The sequence below is a fragment of the Myotis daubentonii genome, chromosome 16 (assembly GCF_963259705.1).
Source record: "Myotis daubentonii chromosome 16, mMyoDau2.1, whole genome shotgun sequence".
Lineage (NCBI taxonomy): Eukaryota > Metazoa > Chordata > Mammalia > Chiroptera > Vespertilionidae > Myotis > Myotis daubentonii.
The window spans coordinates 5,425,426-5,449,195 of record NC_081855.1 but is presented as its reverse complement, the minus strand read 5'-3'; the positions used below and the strand labels follow the sequence as shown (position 1 = coordinate 5,449,195).

Below are 23,770 nucleotides of genomic sequence, written 5' to 3'. Positions count from 1 at the left end.
TATCTTGGTTATGTAATAACCATTCTGATCTGTATTGTGATGAATGATGTATGAAATTTTGCAACCCTGAAAAATGACTGATGAATATTTAAAGATCTGTTATAAACAGAAAATTGATTAGAAACTGCAAGATGACAAGGCATTAATATTTTTTAATTGTAAAATCGTAACAATATTTACCATTTAAACAATTAAGTGTACAGTTCAGTGGCATTTTTATGCAACCATGGGCATTGTTTTAATAAGTATGTTTCTTGAATTCTTATTTGAAGGCACACCAAGAGCAACAACTGAAAGCTTTGAAGATGGCCTTAAATATCCCAAACAAATTAAAAGGGAGAGTCCTCCCATACGAGCATTTGAAGGTGCCATTACCAAAGGAAAACCATATGATGGCATTACCACCATCAAAGAAATGGGGCGTTCCATTCATGAGATTCCACGACAAGATATTTTAACTCAGGAAAGCCGGAAAACTCCAGAAGTGGTCCAAAGCACAAGGCCAATAATTGAGGGTTCCATCTCTCAGGTAACTGGATTGTGGTTCTTTTTGCCAATCATTCCACTTTAGACTGTAATATTTATGAAGCATTTAAAAAAGTTCAACTTAATAAGTAGTCCTTTTGAGGTCAGGTCTCTTGGAAGTAAGCTTGAAAGTTTTATGTATGCTTTATCATTAGTTTTTATTGTGTTCATAGTGTGCTGTGTATAATGTGGGAAAGTATGTAACTCAGGATCCATGGGCTTTTGATCGAGACATGCACACAGACAATAAAGATTACTAAATCCTAAACACAAATTTGAAAGAATATGTGCACCCCTATATTCATTGAACTATATTATATACAATAGCCAAGATGAAGCAGCCCAAGTGCCCTTTAATAGATGGTGGCTCAGTTACTTGGAACATCCCGTTTTCCAAAAGGTTGTTGGTTGATTCCCAATCAGGGCACATACCTAGGTTTTAGTATGTTTTTCTTTCACATTGATCTTTTTCTTTCTCTTTCTCTTCCTTCCTCTTTAAAAATCAATAAAAACATATCCTTGGATGAGAATTAAAAAGAAAACTCATACATATATACAATGGAATATTTCTTAGCCATTAAAAAAATGAAATCTTATCATTTGCAACAGCATGGATGGACCTAGAGGGTATTATGCTAAGTGAAACAAATCAGACCAATACCATATGATTTTACTTATATGTGGAATCTAAAAAATAAAATAAAGGAACAAACAAAACAGAACAAACTTACAGATACAGAAAAGAAACAGGGTTAATAGCTGGGGAGGGGAGTTGGGGGACTGGATGAAAAGTGAAGGGATTAAAAAGTACAAATTGGTAGTTACAAAATAGTCACAGGGATGTAAAGCATAGCATATGGAATATAGGCAGCAATCCTATCTAATAAAAGAGAAACATGGTAATTAGCGTACGACCGCTACCCTTCCCATTGGCTAATCAGGGCAATATGCAAATTAACTGCCAGCCAAGATGGCGGCCGGCAGCCAGGCAGCTTGAAACTAACATGAGGCTTGCTTGCTTTAGTGACCAACATTCCCCGCCTGCCTTGCCGGCCTCTGAGCCTGCAGTTTGAAACATTGTAATAAATAAAGAAGATAAACAAAACCCCAGAAACCTGCTTTCAGCGAGCCGGGATCTCAGAGCTGGAGTTATACATTGTTTCGATTATAGAACCGAAACAAACCAGATACCTGCTTTCAGCAGCGAGGCCTAAGAGCTGGAGCCTCAGAGCTAAAGCTGGCCCAGAATAAAAAAAAAAAAAGGAGCGTTTGGGAGCTTCCGTCACCCCCAGCCTGAAAACAGCCCTCAGCCCCTCACCCAGATTGGCTAGGCACCCCAGTGGGGACCCCCACCCTGGTCCAGCACACCCTTCAGGGCAAACCAGCCAGCCCCACCCATGCACCAGGCCTCTATCCTATATAGTAAAAGGGTAATATGCCTCCCAGCACCGGGATCAGCAGAGCCGCGAGGCCTGCCGGCACCGGGATCAGTGTGACGGGGTAGCGCCCAAACCCCCTGATCACCCTACGGCTCTGTGTGTGACAGGGGGCGGGGCCACAACCTCCCTATCCGCCCTGCTCTGTTCCTGACAGGGGAAGGCTCCCCAACCCCCTGATCAGCCCTACTCTGTGCCTGATAGGGGGGAGCTCCCCAACCCCCTGATCGCCGTGCGGCTCTGTGTGTGACAGGGTGCGGCGCCCCAATCCCCCCCCACCCCCCACGGGCCCTGCTCTGTGTGTGACAGGTTAGAGCCATAACCTCCCCATCGGCCCTGCCCTGAGTGTGACAGGGTGCGGTGCCCCAACCCCCTGATCTGCCCTGCTCTGTGTGTGACAGGGGGCGGTGCCCCAACTCCCCTGATGGGCCCTGCTCTGTGAGTGACAGGGGGCAGCACCCCAACCCCCGGATTGGCCCTGCTCTGTGCGTGACAGGGGGTGGCGCCGCAACCTCCCCATCGACACTGCCTTGAGTGTGACGGGGCAGTGCCCCAGCCCCCCAATCAGCCCTACCCTGAGCATGACTGAGGGTGGCATCGCAACCTCCCGATCCGCCCTGCTCTGTGCATGACAGGGGCAGCACCCCAACTCCCCAATCGGCCCTGCTCTGAGCCCGATCAGGGGCTGCACCTAGGGATTGGGCCTGCCCTCTGCCACCCGGGAGCAGGCCTAAGCCAGCAGGTCGTTATCTCCCGAGGGGTCCCAGACTGCAAGAGGGCACAGGACGGGCTGAGGGACCCCCCTTGCCCCCCTAGTGCACAGATTTTTGTGCACCGGGCCTCTAGTATTATAATAATTATGTATGGTGCCAGGTGGGTACTTGAAATATCAGGGGACCCTTTGTAAAGTATGTGGTTGTCTAATCATTATGCTGTACACCTGAAACTAATACAAAATAATATTGAATGTAAACTGCAATTGAAAAGAAAAAAGACTATAGCAAACTATAATTTCCATGAGCCAAACATAGACCTTAGATGGGAAAATATTCAGGTGCCTTGGTCTACCTGTAATGTTTGTTTCTTTCCTTTTAGGGTACACCAATAAAGTTTGACAACAATTCAGGTCAATCTGCTATCAAACACAATGTCAAATCCTTAATCACAGGACCTAGCAAACTAACTCGTGGAATGCCTCCACTGGAAATTGTGCCAGAGAACATAAAAGTGATAGAACGGGGAAAATACGAGGATGTGAAAGCGGGCGAGCAAGTGCGTTCCCGGCATACATCCGTGGTAAGCTCTGGCACCTCAGTTCTTAGGTCAACACTTCATGAAGCTCCCAAAGCACAGATGAGTCCGGGGATTTATGACGACTCCAGTGCACGGCGGACACCTGTGAGTTATCAGAACACCATGTCCAGAGGCTCACCCATGATGAATAGAACTTCTGATGGTATGCTATTCTTGTGTCCTTGTCTGATCATTTTTATTGCGCTTTTTCACATCTGGCTAGTAGTAAATGTGAAATTGTTAGCTTTACGTTGTCACAGGATCTTTAAATTGTGCTTGATGTTAGGGCTATGGAGGGCTACCAGATTAAAAGTAGACATAATTGTGGGTAAGATACCCAATATATTAATCACGTGCAGAGTGTGATGGAGTCCACAAATGCTGTAGAATAGGATAGTCTTAAGAGTGTCCTCTCCACCCCCTCCAGCTAATCCTAATTTTTCTGGAAGTCAGTTTTGACAGTTGTTTCTTCAGCAGCAATCAGTATGGTAGAGGAAAGTTCAGGCTGGGAAGCAAGACTGTTCAGGCTTGAACTAAGGTTGTTCTTACTGCATGAACTTGGACAAGTTACTTTTTCTGTGCCTGTGTTTCCTCATCCATACAATGGTAACATAGTATTAAGATCTGCCTCACTGGATTGCTTTATAGATAAAATTAGATCGTATGTTTAAAGAATTTTAAAAGAATAGTGCTGGGCATGTTTGAAGGACTCAGTAAATGTGAACTATTGTTCTCGTTACTGGTGGGTACATTGATTTTTGTCAGGTGCTCCCTAAAACAATCTGACGCCTTCTTAAAAGTGTTTCCACTTATTTTAAATTGTATTGAAGTGCATATTAATTGAGGGCTCATGTGAGGGCTGAAGGTCCTGGGCTGGACACTGCGGGAGTTGTGAAGAAGTGTGTTTTAGGTGTGGGGAGAGGTGTGGTAGTAGCATGGAGGGAGGAGAGAGGGAAGTGCCTGCTTGAGTGGGGTGGTGAATCCAAAACCTTTTGGCTGTAGTTTTGAAAAAGAATTGCCTTGAGGAGGGAAAATGCACTTTATATTTGAGCAAGTTGAGGCTTGGAAGGGAATGTAATGAACCAGAGTATGTTTCTTGGTTGTGACCAGATTTGTTTGATCATGGTCAAGTTGATATTATCAAAGTAATAATTAGATGGTGCCGATGGTTGCATAACGTTGTGAATATATTAATGCCACTGAACTGCCCCTTTAAAATGGCTAAAATGATAAAATTTATTTTCTGTGTGTGTTTTTTGGGTATTCTGAGACCCAGTTTCCAACATGGTGTGTGTGTGTGGAGGGGGTCTCCACACCAACAAGCAACTCTCAGACATCAGCAGGGTATCCAAGAATTCAACTCCGTTCCAACACTATGTGCCCAGAGATAGCATCAGATTCCACAGGCTAAGGGTTCAGCCCACAAGACCCCTTCCCTCCTTCCTCCTTTCCCACCCACTTCTGCTTCTGATCAATTGGCTGCAGACTGGAGGTTCCAAGGACACCATCCCAAACGCTAGTCCAGATTGTTACCTGTACTTTTGACTGACTGGCAATAAATCAGAGGTTCCCACAGCCCCCTTCTTGGGTTCAGTTAATTTCTAAAACTCACAGAAGTCAGAGAAACATAGGCAAAGTATGTGATAAGGAGTGTGGCGCTTCCATGCCTCTCTCCCAGCACCTCCATTGCCCACCAACCTGGAAGCTTTCTGAACGCAGTCCTTTAGCTTTTTTATGAACGCTTTATTCTGTAGGCACGATTGATTAAATCACTGGCCATTGACAATTGGATTTACCCTTCAGCCTCCCTGGAGGTCAGGGAATAGGGCTGAAAGTTCCAACTCTCCAATCACGTGATTGCTTCTCCTGCCAGTCATCCCCTTCTCCTGAGTGCTTTTAAGTCACCACCTCATAACATAACAAGACACCTTTGTCCCTCTAATACTTAGGAAATTCGAAGGGTTTGGGAGCTATGAATTAGGAACTATGTATGAAGACTACATATATATTTCTTATAAATCACCTACCACAGTGTTTTGCTATGTTATTAAAACAATTGAGGGTGATGGCCAATAAGTGTTTGCATATAAGCATTGATGGGATCCTCTAACCTCTCTGAGTAACATTTCTACAAGAAGAGGCTAGAGTAGGGGTGTGATGGAGGTTGGTGTGGTAATGAGAAAGTCTTTTGCAAGTACAGAGCAAACAAAAATAATACAGTGGTTCCCCCTTACCTGCAAGGAATATGTTCCAAAACCCCCAGTGGATGCCTGAAACCAAGGCTAGTACCTCTGTACTGTATACAGAGGTTTTCCCTAGACCAGTGGTCGGCAAACTGCAGATCGGCAAACCACGGCTCGCGAGCCACATGCGGTTCTTTGGCCCCTTGAGTGTGGCTCTTCCACAAAATACCGGCTCTTCCACAAAATACAGACTTCTGCGCATGGGCCACAAAGTTTCAATCGCACTGTACATGCGCACCCCCACATGGTATTTTGTAAACTGCAAACCTCAAAATCTTCTGCTAGTTCTTCACATTTACATATTTTGCAAGATTGAATGTTGCATGTTTAGTGGACAGGGAAGATCAAAATTATATGACTGTAGTCTGTATTTGGTTGAGAAAGGGTTAAATATCATACTCAGCAAGTTTTCTTAAGAATTTGTGATGTTGACTCTTTTTTCCAGTTACGCTTTCTTCTAGCAAATCTATCAATCATGAAAGAAAATCGACACTGACCCCTACCCAGAGGGAAAGCATACCAGCGAAGTCTCCAGTGCCTGGGGTGGACCCCGTAGTGAGCCACAGTCCTTTTGATCCCCATCATCGAGGCAGCACCACAGGAGAGGTGTATAGGAGCCATCTTCCCACACACCTGGATCCAGCCATGCCGTTTCACAGGGCTCTGGATCCTGGTAAGCACAGTGGTAGTGCTAATTTATGGAAAGAAATAATATACCTGTGTGACTTTTTAAACCTTCTGTTTATTAAAGTACAGTATGCAGACAGTTGCACATATCATTAGTTTACAGCTCTGTGAATTTTCACAAGCTGTACCACCCCCATGTTATCAGCATATAAGTCAGAAAACAAAATATTACAGTACCCCTTAAAGAACTAAAAGTAATAGGTATATCAAAAGTCCTTTTATCTGATGGCATTTGTTTAAGCTGATTGAAAAAGTGGCTTAATGTGTATGAAGAATTATTTTTAAATGGCACAGGCATAGCTTAAACATTTTAATTTACAACTTAGACATTCATTTACCAGTGTTCTAATCTGAGGCCAGGTCTACTAATGAAACCTGAAACCTTACCATTGTCTTTCTTATGTAAACACTTACATTTCCAGGTTTGGTTTTTCAAGTGAGGTTAGAATTTAGTCATTCAAATCAATCTAAATACAGAACGCTTCTAGATTTTTCCCCTGGTCTTTTAAAATTGTCTAGTCCATACTTTATTCACCTTCTGTATTGATTCTTCCCAAAATAGTTAGTTTCCAGGAAACCACTCTTTTCATTTTTCTCTCATTTAAAGATTATTTCATTAAGTTACATAATTATAGTAGCAAGTATAGCTAGAAGGAACTTTTGAAAAGATCAGACTGACTGTGGGTGAATATAAATTTGGTAGGTGCGCAAGTGTCTCGGTTTTCTAGAGCCTTCTGCACTGGGCACGGTGATGCTGCGCCAGGAGTGGGGCAGCTGCTCTGCAAAGGGAAGGAGTCCCATGAGCACAGTCAGCAGGTTGGTGGAAAGTCTGTCCTGACCCACCTGCTGTGTGGGCTCCACCCTGTCCTCCCAGGCCCCACTCCCTCCTCCTCTTGCCTGCTCAGACTCAACTCTAATGTTTTTCTGCTCATACCTCTTCTTGCTTGTTACATCATTCAAGTTGAAATTGGGACACAGAACATTTGTGTTTTACCTTGGCCTTAAGGAAGCAATCTTCATTACCAGTGTGCCAAGCTTTCTAAGAGTATGTGTAGGAATATTTTACTGGAAAGCTGTATTACTGCCATCAAAGTGTTCACTGAGAATATTTCAGAGGAGTCCACTCCTAGTCCCTTAGGGACTGTCCAGAACTGAGACAGAAGTTCCCATGGAGTCCGTGGACAGACTTACCTGGCTATGGAGTTCTAGATGAATGGGAAGCAAACATTCCAGAAAACCTGTCATATGTTGTTCTAGGTAGAATATGAATATATATATATAGTAGTTTACTCAAGCTTTCAGAAAAAGTTGAATGTTTATACTTTTATTTAGTGTTTATTACAATCCTTTATTTTATTGCACTTTGATTTGCTTGTCATATTTTAGTTTTTGCTGGATTACAAATGTTTTGAGGATAGAGGTGTTAGTTCCTTTTTCTTTTTACCATACCTACCCCTTCCTAATATCTTGTGTCATTCTCTAGCCTAGGGTTGTCAAACTATGGCCTGGGGACAAAATTCTGATCCTGCCTGTTGGTATAAATAAAGCTTTATTAGCACATAGCCACATGCATTTGTTTCTGTTTGTGGCTCCAATGGCAGAGATCATAAGATTTTTGACACCTGCCCTTTATAGGAAAAGTTTGCTAATCTCTCCCTAAACACATGGACTAATTAAATGGTAATGGACTAGTCATTGTCACCCCCATAGAAGTAAAGTTACTGTTTGTCACAAAGTGTTTTCACACACATCTCCATTTGGTCATGTTGGACAATCAGTACTTTAAAAATAATTTTATTTTCAAACAGCTAGTAGAGACTTCAGGTGAAAATATAATAAAGGTACATGGCAAAGATTGAAACTACTTGGGAATTTTTTTAGCACCTTTTCTACTGGTAAAAGGTTAATAATCATATTTTGTCTAGTTTCTCTTTCCCCTTTTCCATTACATCTGACATTAGAATGTGTATATTAAATATTGCTGATATATATATATATATCAAGGTCTAAAATGAATCCATCTTCCTCTCTTCAGCACCATCCCATGCTAAATAAAAGATGATGCATGTGTGCATTAGCGCCATAGACTGTTGTTTCCTTACTCTTTTTTGTGAATGATGTTTAGACTAAATGAAATGCCTTTCTCTCATTCTCTCAATCAGCTGCTGCTGCTTACCTATTTCAGAGACAGCTTTCCCCCACGCCAGGCTACCCAAGTCAGTACCAGCTTTATGCAATGGAGAACACGAGACAGACAATCCTAAATGACTACATCACCTCACAGCAGATGCAAGTGAACTTGCGCCCAGATGTGGCCAGAGGACTCTCCCCACGAGAGCAGCAGCTGGGTCTCCCGTACCCAGCAACAAGGGGTCTGTGTCTTCGCAGTTCAGATTTCATAGAACTTACTGTGTGTACCCATGGTGTCCTAGGTACTCAATAAAAAATTTGTTGAATAAACTATGCAAAAAAAAAAAGAAAGAAAAGAAGGCATTACTTTTTTCTATAGCCTTTAGCCCTTGAAGGCAAAGTAATGTATTGAGATAGGGTATTTTGGTGAACACTGAAATAAGTAAACCAAGTCATTGTGCTATATATTGAAGTCATTGTTTTACTAGTTTTCTGTCTCATAAGTCCATGTGGGGCAGAGTATTTCATATCCGTCTCTAGATTCAAAGAAAGTCTTACAAAGTGATAAAGTTCTTAAACATCTTTATTTGTACTAAACACGGTGTATCATTGGGTTATAGAGATAAACAACAACAACAAAGCCATGTGTAGTTCTGTATCTTTAGAATAATACTTAAGATAATTTTGTTGTATTTGTCTTTTGAGCAGGAATCATTGATCTGACCAATATGCCTCCAGCAATTTTAGTGCCTCACCCAGGGGGAACAAGTACTCCTCCCATGGACAGAATCACTTATATTCCTGGTACACAGATTACGTTCCCTCCCAGGCCATACAACTCTGCTTCTATGTCTCCAGGTAAGAGTCCACACACTCACATACCTCTCTGATATGACCATGCGCTGCAGGATTAACAGCATAGCCTTTGGAGGTATTTGGGGCACTTTCCCCCATCTGGTCTGTGTTTTTCATTTAATATTTAGTAATAGTTGCTATTGCTACCTGCCTGTCAATAGGTACTCTAGAAATATCCTAAAGTAACTTGTGTTAGGCTCCATTTATTGTCTAAGAATAATAAAATGAACTTCCTACATTTTAAATATGAAACATTTTGAAAAAATTTCAGTTAAGAATTTTGAAATTGAACTGTACCTGATAGGTTAATATTTTTGTCTTCAAGTTGCAGATTTATGTGTTTTACAGGACACTCAACACACCTTGCAGCCGCTGCAAGTGCTGAAAGAGAGCGGGAAAGGGAGCGGGAAAGGGAGCGGGAGAAGGAGCGGGAACGGATCGCCGCAGCTTCCTCGGACCTCTACCTTCGGCCCAGTGAGTGGGGTGGCTCTGTCGTTCTGTGGACGCTCGTTTGTAATCTACTGCGACGGGGCATTGTGTCTGACACCGTGGGGATGCTAAGGTTCTGACAAACAAGAATTATAAGAGAGAAAGTAATTACATACCTTACGGGAAGTGTACAGTTAAAAATGCTATAGAAGTTGAAATGGTGCCGAGATAAATTTTAAACGGGAAAACGAAGTTTTCATGATGAAGGTGTTTTGATTTGGCTCCTGGTGGCTACAGTTGGCCCTGAAGATACTGGCTGGGGAGCTCCTTGGAGCTGGAAGCAGCCCAAGTGAAAGGTTCATAGATATGAAGACATATATGTATAGGAAGCCAAGTACAAGTGATATATAACCTCAGCAGGAACTATATTTTAAAAGTATCTGTGGTCCCACTGATGGATAACATGCAGATTTAACACAATAAAATACCATTTTTGTTCTCCATAGTTCATAGGTTGATAATGCCCTATGTTGCAGTGACTGAAGAAACACTGGTTCTCATACATTATAAGTGGCAGTGCAGATGGGGAGAGCCTTTTCAGAGATATAAACATTTAAATAGTAATTCCACTCCTGGGAATATAACCTATAGAAACAATCACATGAGCTGATGTGTGGTCAGAAGGGATAAAATTGCCAAAAAAGCTGCCCTAGGTGCTACCTGCTATGAGAACGGGTGTATACTGAGACTGCTAGCTCTTCTGAGGACAAAGAGTAAGGAGGTCAGAGTGAGGGCTTAGAACAAGAGGTGGAAGAAAAGAAAGTGATTAGAGCAGCAATTTGAGGGCTTCTGAGTAAAATAGTTTTGACCAGTCAAGAGCTAAGGTTAGGTGAACAAAAAAAGTCTCAAATATTGAAGAAGTGTAGTTTGTGGAGCTGCGCTTTTGGGAAGGTCAGTGTAGATGATTTCATGTCAAAAGAGGGCTTGCTGCTCTGTCCAGTGGCTCATTTTGTTGGAACATCGCCCTTTACACGGAAAGGTTGTGGGTTTGATCCCCAGTCAGGGCATGTACGAGAAAACAACTTATCGATGTTCCTCACATCGATGTGTGTCTCTCTCTCTTTAAAAAAGCAGTAAAAACATATCCTCTGGTGAGGATTAAAAAATAAAAAGAGGGCTTGCTGAGAGAAACAGGTACTTGTGGAGGGCAGGAAAGGAGTGGGGCAGGAAGAGCTGGGTGAATGAAACTGCCTGACACCCGGGGAGCAGCAGTATGTTGCGTTCATTATGATCCTTAGAAAGCTGTACCGGATTTATTTTGGAAATGAGAAACACACCAGAGTTTGAGGAAAAGGCTGAAAAACGAATGCACCTGATCTGTACTTCACTATCAGTGCTATTTTTGTTTCTCTCTGGAATCAAGATAGAAACTTGTCACAAATGGCAAGGACAAATGATAGCTGGTGCTTTTGTTTCATGTTACTAGTGTGGTTTTCTTGCATCTTTATTAAGAAACTCTTATAGAACAAGTTTCTACAAAGGCCAGAAGGTGGGATATCAATTTCTTATCTCATGTTCCTTTTACCTATTTAGGAATATTATGAAATGAACAGTCCCTAAATGTTGCTGTCTCTAGCTTCTTCCTTATGACTTGCCTTTTTTTGTTGTTTTTTTCTGCCCCCTGAAGGCTCAGAACAGCCTGGCCGACCTGGCAGTCATGGATATGTTCGCTCCCCGTCCCCTTCAGTACGAGCTCAGGAGACCATATTGCAGCAGAGACCCAGTGTTTTCCAGGGAACCAATGGAACCAGTGTAATTACACCTTTGGATCCAAGTGCTCAGCTACGAATCATGTAAGTTTTGTATGGTTTGTTTTTGTTTGTTTTTTTGATAAAAAAACAAAAAACACCACTTGCTTGCATACACACTTTTTAGTATGTGATTGCAGTAATTTTAGTACTGATTTACTACCCACTAAACATTTGTTGTTGTTGCAGTTTGTCCTTCCATCTCCCCACTGCACACCACCCCTGCCCCCCCGCCCCTCCCCCTCCCCCCCCCCCCCCCCAGTACAGAGCCTCCCCCTTCACAGCTGTATTTGGTTTTATTTACAGGCCACTGCCTGCGGGGGGCCCTTCGCTAAGCCAAGGCCTGCCCACCTCCCGCTACAACACTGCTGCAGATGCCCTGGCTGCTCTTGTGGATGCTGCAGCCTCTGCCCCCCAGATGGATGTTTCCAAAACAAAAGAGAGTAAGCATGAAGCCGCCAGGTTAGAAGAAAATTTGAGAAGCAGGTCAGCAGCAGGTAGTGAGCAGCAGCAGCTAGAGCAGAAAACGCTGGAGGTGGAGAAGAGACCCGTTCAGTGTCTGTACACTCCTTCAGCCTTCCCAAGTGGCAAGCCCCAGCCTCACTCTTCAGTAGTTTGTTCTGAGGCTGGGAAAGATAAAGGGCCTCCTCCAAAATCCAGATATGAGGAAGAGCTAAGGACCCGAGGGAAGACTACCATTACTGCAGCTAACTTCATAGACGTGATCATCACCCGGCAAATTGCCTCGGACAAGGATGCGAGGGAACGTGGCTCTCAAAGCTCAGACTCTTCTAGTAGCTGTATGTATCTCCATCTGAGTTTCGCAATGTGATATCTGAGTAAAGATTACTTTATTCCTTAGGCAACGCAGAACAATATGGCATAAAGAAAATCCTGATCTTGATAGTAAATGTAATAGAAAGGTTTTGTGGGTTAGTAGTGCAATGATGTCTCTTCTCCTGTTTTTATGGTTACTTAAATGTCAGCATTTCTTATGGATACCTTTCAAGTTATCTTGCATGAGAAAATTGTGCTCTTTATTAAGGTTGGAAAGTAGATAGGCCGAGGGCAGAGCTTACTGACATTTTCAGACATCTGAACGGTGATAGATGTGTCATTCAGCTCTGTGCTGCTGAGGCGTAATTCCTCAAGCAGCGCTTTCTGGGATATGGCTCAGTATTTAGGCTGATATCCCAAAGCCTCTTAAAAGGGAGGCCGCCTTAGTGGTCTTTGGTAGGCTGCAAGTGGATTTTGATGAAGTCTGGTCACTTTGATGTCTACTTTGTAGGTCTGTAAGAATTCACAAATCTACAGTAAAATGCTGGATAAGTTACTTTAAATTTATTTTTAACTATTGCCTAAATTCTTTATAAAATTCCTGAAGGAACAAACAGGTATTTACACAAACATCTGCAAATATTTGAATTTAACCATATATAGCCATCTCTCTGTTGTTTTCATTAATGAAATTGAGTAGATTTGGAGGTAATGGGAAAAATAGGATTTCTGGTGCATCAGTATGCAGCGTGCAGTTATTTTTACCTCCATGCCTGATTTTGATTGGTTTGGGTAAATATCTCCTCCATTCCTGTAGTTTTTGGAGAGATGGGGGCAGTTTGGTAGTTGTGTAGACAGAGACTTCCTTTGGCCTGGGATTAGGGAAATTCACACAGTAGTATTGTACGTGCTGAGGAAGCTCTGCAGTTCCACGAATAGGCCCTTTGGAGGGAAGTCCCCGCCCACGTGGTGACCACCTGTGGCTTTTTGAATGCCACCACACACAGTTCTCTAATCATGGGGAACTTCTTTTCCGTTTACGCACAAACCAAACCTCGCTCTGGGAGTTTGACTTTCAAAAGGTCTGAAAATAGAAAGTCTGGCTTCTTTTCTGAGTGTTGGTGTTTCTGAGTGTGGTGTTTTTTGCTTTGCTTTGTTTTGGTTTTTTTCTAATTAGGTAAATTACTTTCATGAAGCCCACTCGCTATTGTTATTCAGTGTGGCTTTCAGTTTTTCTGTCAGAGCCTCCCCTCTTCAGGTGAAGCACAACCATCACCCACCTTTCAGGCTTTCAGAGCAAAGTGGACACAGTTGCATTAGGTTTCTGTTGACTAGCTTGATGTGGTAAGCAGAGTTAGGATGTGGGCTCATAAACCGTGTGATATGTACCAGTGTGTATAAAAAGTCGCAAGTATAGTGATTTATTTTTGTTCCCCAAAGATAATTTTCATCCCAATTACCAGGTTCCTGTTCTCCTGAGCATCCTGGCACTTAGGCAACTGTAACTCCCATGGCCTGGCAAGGGTCAGAGGAAAGGGCTGTGCTGCAGATGAGCACTGGAGGAGCAGGCGGGGGCCTGGGAGGAGCATTCATTCCCATCTGTGTACAGTGTCCAGGGCCCATTGACTGGTCACATTTGCTGATCATTCCAGGATCATACATCCTTTGGGCCTCTGGCAGTTTTCTCAGGTTCCTTGGTACGGTATGCAGATGCCAAGAGCACTCAGAAGTCAGAAGGTTCCCGAGTAGGAGGTCACATCTGCCTCTCCCCCGTTCTCAGCTCTGAGGCCATGGCAGGACTCGACAAGCTGCCTGCACCCCTACTGCATAGATGAGGAGCCACATCGCAGGGACACTTCTCCAGTGCGGAAACGCTCGCTCTCTGCCAAGGGAGTGATCGGCCTCCCTTCACACCTTCCCTGCCATTTCTGTTCATCTTCACAGTGTGACATGGTGCAAAAAAATAGGAGTAATTTTTGTCAACAATACTACAGTGATTTGAGAAAATAAGTATATCATGTTACTTAATCTGTAGCTTTAAAATCATGGTCATGAAGCGGCTTTGTAGCCTCAGAGTTTTTCTACAAGCTGAGCTGACTGCCCCACAGAATTAAAGTTATTGGAAACAGTGAACTGTTGAGATCTTCTCTCTCATTTGTTAAATTTGTTCTAATGAGTGTTTGTTTCTGGTGATTTTCTTTTCCAGCTCCTAGGAGAATGTCACAAATCTGTTATTTATTCTGCCTCACCTAATGGTCTTAGAGCCCAAAATTCCTACCAAGATTAGGAACACTGAGGAAGCAATTATGGTCCATTGAGCTCATTATTTTTTATCATTAATCTGGGTGAACATTTCTGAGAATGAAAAATGAAAATATGCAAATAGATTTGAAGAACTTGGACTTCTGAAACTTTTCATAGGGTTAGTTTTAAAATAAGATTCTTTTTTTTTTCTTGAAGTATCTTCTCACCGGTATGAAACACCTGGCGATGCTATTGAGGTGATAAGCCCTGCCAGCTCCCCTGCACCACCTCCAGAGAAACCACAGGCCTATCAGCCAGAGGTTGTGAAGGCAAATCAAGCAGAAAGTATGTCTTTTTTAGCCACCAGTTTATGTTTTCATATTTGCATTTATCATTTGCTTCTAGTTGTCTGTCCAGAGCATGATAAGAAAAAATTTGTTTTATTGGTTTTGTTTTAGAGTAATCTACATTAATGAAAAACTATTTTAAGCTATTATTTGGTAATTCATTTGCTTATTATATTTTAATGATACAGTAAATAGTTGTTATTAATTTTGTTTTGCTCACTTACGATTTCAATTTTTATTTTATATTAGTCCTCTAGATTCTTTATTTATTCAGTAATTAAATATTTTTCTTCAAAATTAAGATATGAATTTTGTTTAGAGATATGTACTACATCCCTTTAAGTGTTCCTCTGAGTTTTGTTTGATCTTTGATAAGGTGTAAGACATCTGTCTTTCCTTATCAGCTGAAGCCAGACAGTACGAAGGACCATTACATCACTATCGACCCCAGCAGGAGTCACCGTCTCCGCAGCAGCAGCTGCCCCCCACTTCACAGGCTGAGGGGCAAGTGCCCAGGACCCACAGACTCATCACACTTGCTGATCACATCTGTGTAAGTTTTTTATTATTATTAATTTTCCTTATTTTTATCATAAAGAAGGCACATTTCACATAGAATCACAGTAATGATGTCTAGGTTTTTCAATGCTGCATTTTTTCCCCAAGTACTCAGTGAATTTAATTAATTTTTTTTCTTATTCACAGCAAATTATCACACAAGATTTTGCTAGAAATCAAGTTTCCTCCCAGCCTCCCCAGCAGCCTTCCACTTCAACATTCCAAAATTCACCATCTGCTTTGGTGTCTACACCTGTGAGGACTAAAACATCAAATCATTACAGCCCAGAATCCCAGTCTCAGTCTGTCCACCACCAAAGACCAGGTTCAAGGGTCTCTCCAGAAAATCTTGTGGACAAATCCAGGGGAAGGTACGGTCTTTATTTCACAACATATGGAAATTTCCCAACAGTAAGACTACTGTAATATATCTATAAGATAGGGCATTCATTTCTTACACCTGATGTTTATTTACCTTCATTTCTTAGAAATGAGGGTTTTTTCTCTTTTATTCTTGGAATGTCCACTGATTGGGCAGTTGTTACTATATATTTTTAATGTGTATTCAGAAGTCGATTGCTACATTCTCTTTGTGGGTTTGCAAAGGTAGTTATGAAGAATGTGAAGTTTGGTAGTAATGTAGGGATACTTGGGATCATTTTTCTCTCTCAGTGGTTTCTATTGAGTTAGCAGCAACAGATGTTTAGGAAGCTGACATTAAATACTGAAAATGAGGCCATTAGAGCTAACACATTTGATATGGCAGGGCCATCTCATAAAGAGCACATTTTTTTACCCAATGTTGTTAGTACATGCAGACCCAGAGGAAGGTCCTGGGACTGAAAATCTACCTCTGTAAGCAGGGGGCAGGAAAAGACCAAAGAAAGAGGCTGACCATTCCAGTTTGGTAATTAGTAGAGTTTATTAAGGGAAACTTGCGTACAAAACATGTGCTGGGTGTCTGCAAGATGAAATGGATTCTTGTACTGCTTGGCAAGTGCCAGAGAATTACATAGGGTGAAGTGGGGGATAGTCACATGAGTGCCATGGGACAGCACATGCTCGACCAGGTCAGGACAATGGCTTGTTCCAGGTCCGAGCATGTTGTAGGAGGCAAGGAGGGGTACTGGTTTATATCAGAGCAAACATTGATTATGAGCAGACAGTTTCCAATGGAGGTTTGAGAGAAGCAATCTCTCCTCCCCACCCCCCAACTCCCCTCATCTTGGTTCCAGCTCACAGGTCAGGCAGCAGGCCATGCCTTAGGACAGCCTCTCCTTCACACTCCACTCCTCGAAGCTGGATCTTATAATCTCATGCATCCCTTTTCCACGATGTACCCTAAGTGGTCAACAAAGGTTTTAACATGGAAGTAGCTTGCTTGGTTGCCAATTTGGACACATTGGAGACATAGCCTACAGCCACAATATAGCCACATACAAGAAAAAAGGCAAATTAAAAGAAATACTCCAAGTGTTAGTAACAGTTTTTTCTACCATGCCCCCCAAGATTCAAGCCAATGTGTTAATAGTCTCCTCAGCTTGTGGGTAGGTCACTTAAAGCGTTCACTTGGTTTTTTATGTGGGTACTAGTAAAGAGGAGAATTTGGCAGACTCATCTGGTATTAAAAATAAAATGCTGTAACTCCATGCCACAGGAATAGCAGAAGTATAAGGTCAGAAAGACAAATATTTAGTAGGGACTTGAGTTGGGAGGTCTTCTTCTATAAGCATTATACTTTTAGCCTGAACTTAGATGTTAATGTGCCCCAGCCTTGGGAACTTGGCCAGGCTCTATAAACTCTACATGTTGGCCAGGGGAGGTGGTGCTATCTGTCATGGGGAGGTGCTCTCTGATGTAAAGAGGTGAATAGGGGGGATATACCAGACCAGGGCCCCTATTTTCTCCCGTTTTAATGGTACATGGCTCAGTCCATATCTAGTGTGTCTCCACAGGTTCTGATTGCATTAGAATAACAGGATCCTGCCCGAGGTTGAGGGGTTTCTCCCCACCAGTGGGTGTGAAGGAACTGATCTATCTGGGTGGGACGTCCCACTGCAAATTCCAGTAAGTGGTCCCCTTCCCAGGGATAGTAGGGCTCAGTGTCCTTAGTATCATAGCTGTTGGTCCATTTCAAGCATCAGGACTATTGCTACATCCTTTGTTTTTCATGCGTTTACTGTATTAGGTGTTTCAGCATGAGTTCTTAATCTGGCATATGGGGCAATAGGCCCCACGGTTGAGCATTTAAATGTGTTAACACCTGGGAAGGTCCTTATCTTTGCCCATCCAGCCAAAGTAGGTTTTGTAATCACTAACTATCTGTTGTTTAAGGATACCATTTGTTTCATTCCACCTGCTTGGCTGCCTCTGGTTTTATGGGAGGTGTACTTTCCATTTAATATTTTGTTCTTGTACCCATTCCTGTACATCATGGCCTTTGAAATTTGACCCTATGTATTCGATGGGAGTGCCCATACATAGTGCTTAACTTTTCTAGTCCCTTTACAGCGGCAACTTGATTAGCTCGCTCACATGAGAGGGCCTGAGTCAAACCAGTCAGTGTGGACACACACCAGAGCATATTTGGAGCCCTCATTCAAGGGGAGAGGGCCTGTGTAGTCAGTGTGCCAGTCCCTTATCCATTGAGGGCTTTAGTGGATGGCCCTAGATTCTTGTGGTTGTTGTCCAGGGCGGTGTTGGAAAAAACAGGGTAGGACACAACTGCATCAACCAGATCACTGTATTTTCTCGTTAATCCCCACCTGTGGATATTTTTTCCATTGCTTTTCAGAGAGAGTAGAAGGGAAGGGGAGGGTTAAAGAGAGCGGGGGGAGAGAGCGAAAGAGGGAGAAACATCGACGCATTGACTGGTTTGCTCTTGCATGCACCCCAGTCGGAGGTGGGGAGAGAACCTGCAAGCCAGGTACATGCCCTTGACCAAAAATTGAACTTGAGACCCTTCAGTGTGTGGACTGATGCTCTGAATACTGAGCAACACCGGCCAGGGCCAGATACTATATTTTAAAGGCAGCCTTGCCTCCTTAAATATGTGCCATGCTATTGAGTCACTGTAGTGCCCACTCCTCTGGTGTAACCAGTCCGCCATGTCAGCTGACAGGTCAGTTGCTAAAGTGCATATTTTTGCCAAGACTTGTGCTTCCTGGTTACCTGGGGGTGGAGATACCCTATGGGCAGGGACATGGAATACCAGTACAATGAGGTCTGCCTCGCGCTCTTGTAGGAGAGCCCAAATGTTTTTCCACATCTCTTGCCCCCCATAAAGGTTTATTCATAATCATCCACCCCTCCTTTTCCCATTGTCAGAGCCATAGATTCAGTCATTTTAAAACAGCTCAACTGTCAGTGCATAGGATTAGTGGCCAGGGCTCATGTGTGATCACTAACCAGGCAGCTTAAAGAGGTGAATAACATGGAGGGACCACTTGGCTACTGTGGTTCGTTCCTGTTCCTATCCAGATAGTGTCAGTGGATGGTTGGATAACAACTGCCCTCCAAGTGGGTAGATGACCCTGGCTCAAGCATTTGGTGTACCAGGCTCCAGCTCAGATGTCCCCTGTTCCTGTTTGACAGGTTACAGGGCCAACATGGAAATGGGAGCAGGGCCTTTGGCGGGTCTGTATACTCAATGGGCCTAATAGTGGTTGCATCTCTAAAGACAGGGAGCCATTGGACATTGGACTCTGCTGTGGGTCGTCACGCCATTTACTCAGCGCAGGAGTCTGGGCAAAGGCATTGCACTAAGTGGGGTATGAATGTTTACCAGTATCCCAGTACCTCTCACGGTTTTTGGTGTGGGGTAGGCTTGTACTTTATCTATGACGGCCTCAGGGACGGTGTGGATCTTACCCAACCATACAACTCCCAAGAACTCTAGAGCAGTGCCTGGACTTTGAATTTTCTGTGGATTCACTGCCCATCATCTCTGTTGCAGGTGGTCCAGTAAAGCACACAGGATTTTCTGCAGCATTGGCAAATCTTAACAGATTAACATTTATGTCATGAATGTCACAGGCCCATTTCACTGGGGTTGGGAAAGAAAGCAGTGACAAACCATGGTCACCAATCCATTGGATGTGGTGGAGCTATGTAGAGAGCCTGGAGGAAGCACTGGGACAGTCCATGTTGACCCTCCCAGGAAAGGCAAATTGATCTTGGGACCCAGCAGCCAGGGGCATGCTAAAAAAGACATTGGCCAGCCCTCGCCAGTTTGGCTCATTGGCATGCGGACCAAAGGGTCCCAGATGCGATTCTGGTCAAGGGCACTTGCCTTGGTTGCAGGCTCCTCCCCAGCCTGGGCCCTGGTCGGGGCTCGTGCAGGAGGCAACCAATCGATGTGTTTCTCTCACATCGATATTTCTCTCTGTCCTTCCCTCTCTCTTCCACTCTCCCTAAAAATCAATGGGAAAATATCCTCGGGCAAGGATTGAGAACAACAACAACAAAAAAAGACATTGGTGAGGTCCAGTATAGCCTGTGTTTCTAGAACCCTAGCCAAATTATGTAATATAGTGGCAATATTAGGCACAGCCACATGAATAGGGGACACTACCTTATTTAGATCTCCATAATCTGGCCATTCTTTAAGAGCCATCAGGCTTTTTACTGGCCACACTGGTCTGTTAAAGGGACCAGTAAACTAACTGGCTCCCAGTTGGCATTGCCTCTTGGTACTGATTTACTTGTACTTAAAGGCGAATTCCCTGACAGAGGTTTGTAAAGTCTGGCTTTGCAAGATGTTAATGCCCAGTATGTTTTTGGGATTGGGGAGATGAAGACCTCATACTCCTGGTGGTGGGAGCACCCAATTTACAGAACAAGGGGACTTGCTGACCATTACAGTCTGGCCTCCATAGCTGCCTCTAGCACTGGGGAGCCAGACAGTTTCGGAAGATAACCATATATTAGGGTAGCAGTCGCCAACCAGTGGTCCGCGGACCACTGGTGGTCCGTGAGGTCTGAAAGGTTGGCGACTGCTATATTAGGGCACATTCAGTGTGTCCACTGAAGCAATTACCCTCTTTATTTCTGGAGGGCCAGTGGATGGTGAGTTCCACATGAGGCCTTTGATTGCCCCTATGACCCTCACCTGAGAACGATCTTGGCCTTCGTCCTATGTGAGGTGGGGACAGCACCCAGCATAGGATGAAATTCCAGAGGGCTTCCCTGAGTCTGTTGATGTGTCCGCTGGGAGAGCCGAGGGTATCAGGTGGAACTTGTTCTGGTTTTAAAGCTTTCCATCCTGCTAGTACTACATTAGGCCGACAATAGTCTTTTATTTCGAAATGTCTATGGCAGCCGTGGGCAAACTACGGCCCGCGGGCCGGATCCGGCCCGTTTGAAATGAATAAAACTTAAAAAAAAAAAAAAAAGACCGTACCCTTTTATGTAATGATGTTTACTTTGAATTTATATTGGTTCACACAAACACTCCATCCATGCTTTTGTTCCGGCCCTCCGGTCCAGTTTAAGAACCCATTGTGGCCCTCCAGTCAAAAAGGTTGCCCACCCCTGCTCTATGGCAACCAGATCGTGCCATGTTGCTTTTGGGTTCTCCTCACAGGCCATTTCTTCTCTGCTGCCCATACTCCCACCCTTTCTTTCCCTCTGTCCAAGTTCTGAGTCTTTCCCCAACTTGTAGCAGAAGTGCTTCTCCAACCTGCCTGCCAAACCCTCACGTTAGCAAAGAACATAAATACGAATAGCCCGTCTGGCATGGCTCAGTAGTTGAGTGTCAACCTATGAACCAGGAGGTCACCTTTCGACTGCAGGTCAGGGCACATGCCCAGGTTGCGGGCTCAATCCCCAGTAGGGGGCATGCAGGAGGCAGCTGATCAATGATTCTCTCTCACCATTGATGTTTCTATCTCTCCTTCTCCCCTCCTCTCTGAAATCAACAAAAATATATATATTAAGAAAGAAGTACAAATAATTTAAGCTGAATGGTCTTCATTAAAAAAACAACACCACCTTTATTGTGGTATTTTTTCAAACATATACAAAAGTAGAGAGAATAGTGTGATGTGCATGCTATTGTCCAGCTTCCGTAATCACCAGTGTAGGACCAGCTTTATTTTTTCCCCACTTGCCCGTCCTCAAACTAGATTGTTTTGAAGCAAGTCCCAGAGATAATCATGTCAAGAAGCTGGATGATGTTAAAGATAAGATGAAAACACTCTTATTCTCTTTTAACCAAAAGAAAAGAAATTCAGTTATCCAAGGAAAATGTAAAGCTCTCAGAGCCTAGCCATAGCTCGTTCTCAATGCAAAGTATCGTGTAGCAGGCTTTGAGCAGTTGGTGACATTTATGAAAAGAAAATTCATTTTACTTTTTCACTTGTAATTCCTGCATTACTACAACTGTGCATTTGAATGAAAATTATTACACTTCTCTCATTGGTTTTAGTCAAATACTTGGTTTTACAGTTTAAAATAAAATGGCAGCAAAATAGAAAAAGTAGTAAGTTCTACATCTTTCATGGAAAGCAGTAGATAGATACTGTTTCAAGTTTTATAAATCAAGAAATGTATAAGATTATTTAGTTTTAGACATAAGCAACCACCAAAGAAAAGAAAAATGGTTAAAAATGGCTACCTATAAGAATTGGGTAGGGTTGATTGGGAAAGGAAATCACAAGAAATATATACAAGTTATATATGTTTATTTATTTAAACTTCACTATAATAGTAATAAAAGCGGATGTTAAAGGTCCTGGGTATGTCTTAATATGAATAGCCACCAAGCCAAAAACTTGTTTTGGTGTATTTATCTCACATTATCCCACCAACATGGCATCCAAAGCAAGAACATTAAGTCTCGGAGGTCCGCTTGTCTCTGAGCTGCTGACTGGAGCCTGTCTGGACTCGGTGGGCAAACTCCTTAGGTTTCGGTGTAGTGCCCAAGTCCTTTATCTGTTAACTGAATGGGGAAAGACCTGGGAGGACATGACCCAAAGTCAGCAGTAGACCCCTGAGGGCCACCGAGGAGCTGGCTCTGGTGGATGTGGGACTGAGGCTGAAGCACGGACGGACCTCCTGCCACAGCCTCGGCTGCTGTCTGTCCCCTGTGCTGTCTGTGCTGGACTCCCCGTCCGGCCGGCATGGGCAATCCAGCGGTGAAAGACTCTCATAACCGTGTAGTGAATACCTAGGGACTCTTTTCTGGTATAAATTGGCAACTTGTGTTCCTTTTCTGCTGAATGAAGTAATGAGTTGACTAGTTTCTGTTGAGGGTAAGCTGTAGGTGAACTGTAGGTGAGCCCTGGGAGCACAAGCTAATATTTTGTATGTTACACTATTAGGCCTGGAAAATCCCCAGAGAGGAGTCATGTCTCTTCAGAGCCCTACGAACCCATCTCCCCGCCCCAGGTTCCAGTTGTGCATGAGAAGCAGGACAGCATGCTGCTACTGTCTCAGCGAGGAGCGGAGCCCGCAGAGCAGAGGTGAGCAGCCGGCACTTCCTCACTGGCAGCGCCCACTCATGAATGTGTCTGTGGGTGTTCAGTGCCTTCCATCTTCCTTAAAGTCAGTGCCTTCTCTTTGGGGTTGTATGTCGGGAGAAGACCTAATACTAATAGATTTTAATGAAAGAATTGTTATACTTAAATAAGTTATAGAAAAAAATTGTTCATTATTCTTCTTAAAATTAAGTCCTTTTGGATCTTTCTTTTAAACCGTGATGTCTGTGTGGTCACCTACTGAATTTAACCACCATTGAGTGCTTACCATGTACAAGCCTTGCAGACTGCATATGGAGGGAAGTGAAGGATGAGCACCTGTGCCAGACTGCTTTCCGTTATTTTTTCTTACCTACTTCTGACCGTAACTCAGCCCTGTGGATTACTGGAACTCCCATTTGGATTAGACATCTTTGATTTGGTGCCTCTCCAGTCCACTTCTGCAGAGTGATTTGTCTAAAACTCACAGAGGCAGCCCACTCAGTGGTTGAGCGTTGACCTATGAACCAGAAGGTCATGGTTCGATTCCTGGTTGCTAGTTCAATCCCTGGTGCAGGGGGCGGGGGTAGGAGGCAGCCACTCAATGATTCTCTCTCATCGTTGATGTTTCTCTCTCACACTTTCCCTTCCTCTCTGAAATCAATAAAAATATGTTTTTAAAAAATAAAACTCAGAGGCAAGCACTAATTCATTAGCATGGCCTCTGGGTTCCTTTATGATCAGGCTTTTATTACTCCTCTCATTTCCTGCCACTTCACCCTGTGACACCTTCCACTGGGGCCCTTAGAGGGTGAATACATGATCTGCCCACTGTCAAATCAAGGAAGAGGGGGAGCCTGGTTTAAAACAAGGTCTTCTCACTCCAGACTGTTAGTGCATTTCTTTCAGTGTGTTGTAAGTTATTTACTTATAATACACTAGAGGCCCAGTGCACGAATGGGGGCGGGCGGGATGTCCCTC

At 43.5% G+C, this 23,770-nt stretch overlaps 1 protein-coding gene across 9 annotated transcripts in view; it reads left to right on the top strand.

Moving 5' to 3' along the window:
* The window catches only part of NCOR1 (nuclear receptor corepressor 1), a 244,548-nt gene that overhangs the window by 208,824 nt on the left and 11,954 nt on the right, over positions 1-23,770 (top strand). For 6 of the 9 annotated variants that reach the window (XM_059668513.1, XM_059668516.1, XM_059668515.1 and 3 more), the window contains 12 exons: positions 273-529; positions 3,057-3,417; positions 5,943-6,170; positions 8,347-8,556; positions 9,023-9,172; positions 9,518-9,643; positions 11,286-11,451; positions 11,713-12,206; positions 14,644-14,772; positions 15,179-15,327; positions 15,480-15,703; positions 22,655-22,795. In XM_059668513.1, coding sequence (XP_059524496.1) covers positions 273-529; positions 3,057-3,417; positions 5,943-6,170; positions 8,347-8,556; positions 9,023-9,172; positions 9,518-9,643; positions 11,286-11,451; positions 11,713-12,206; positions 14,644-14,772; positions 15,179-15,327; positions 15,480-15,703; positions 22,655-22,795 — 2,635 coding nt within the window. The remainder of the gene's footprint in view (positions 1-272; positions 530-3,056; positions 3,418-5,942; positions 6,171-8,346; positions 8,557-9,022; positions 9,173-9,517; positions 9,644-11,285; positions 11,452-11,712; positions 12,207-14,643; positions 14,773-15,178; positions 15,328-15,479; positions 15,704-22,654; positions 22,796-23,770) is intronic. The other 3 variants (XM_059668520.1, XM_059668519.1, XM_059668518.1) reach the window with 2 other exon arrangements.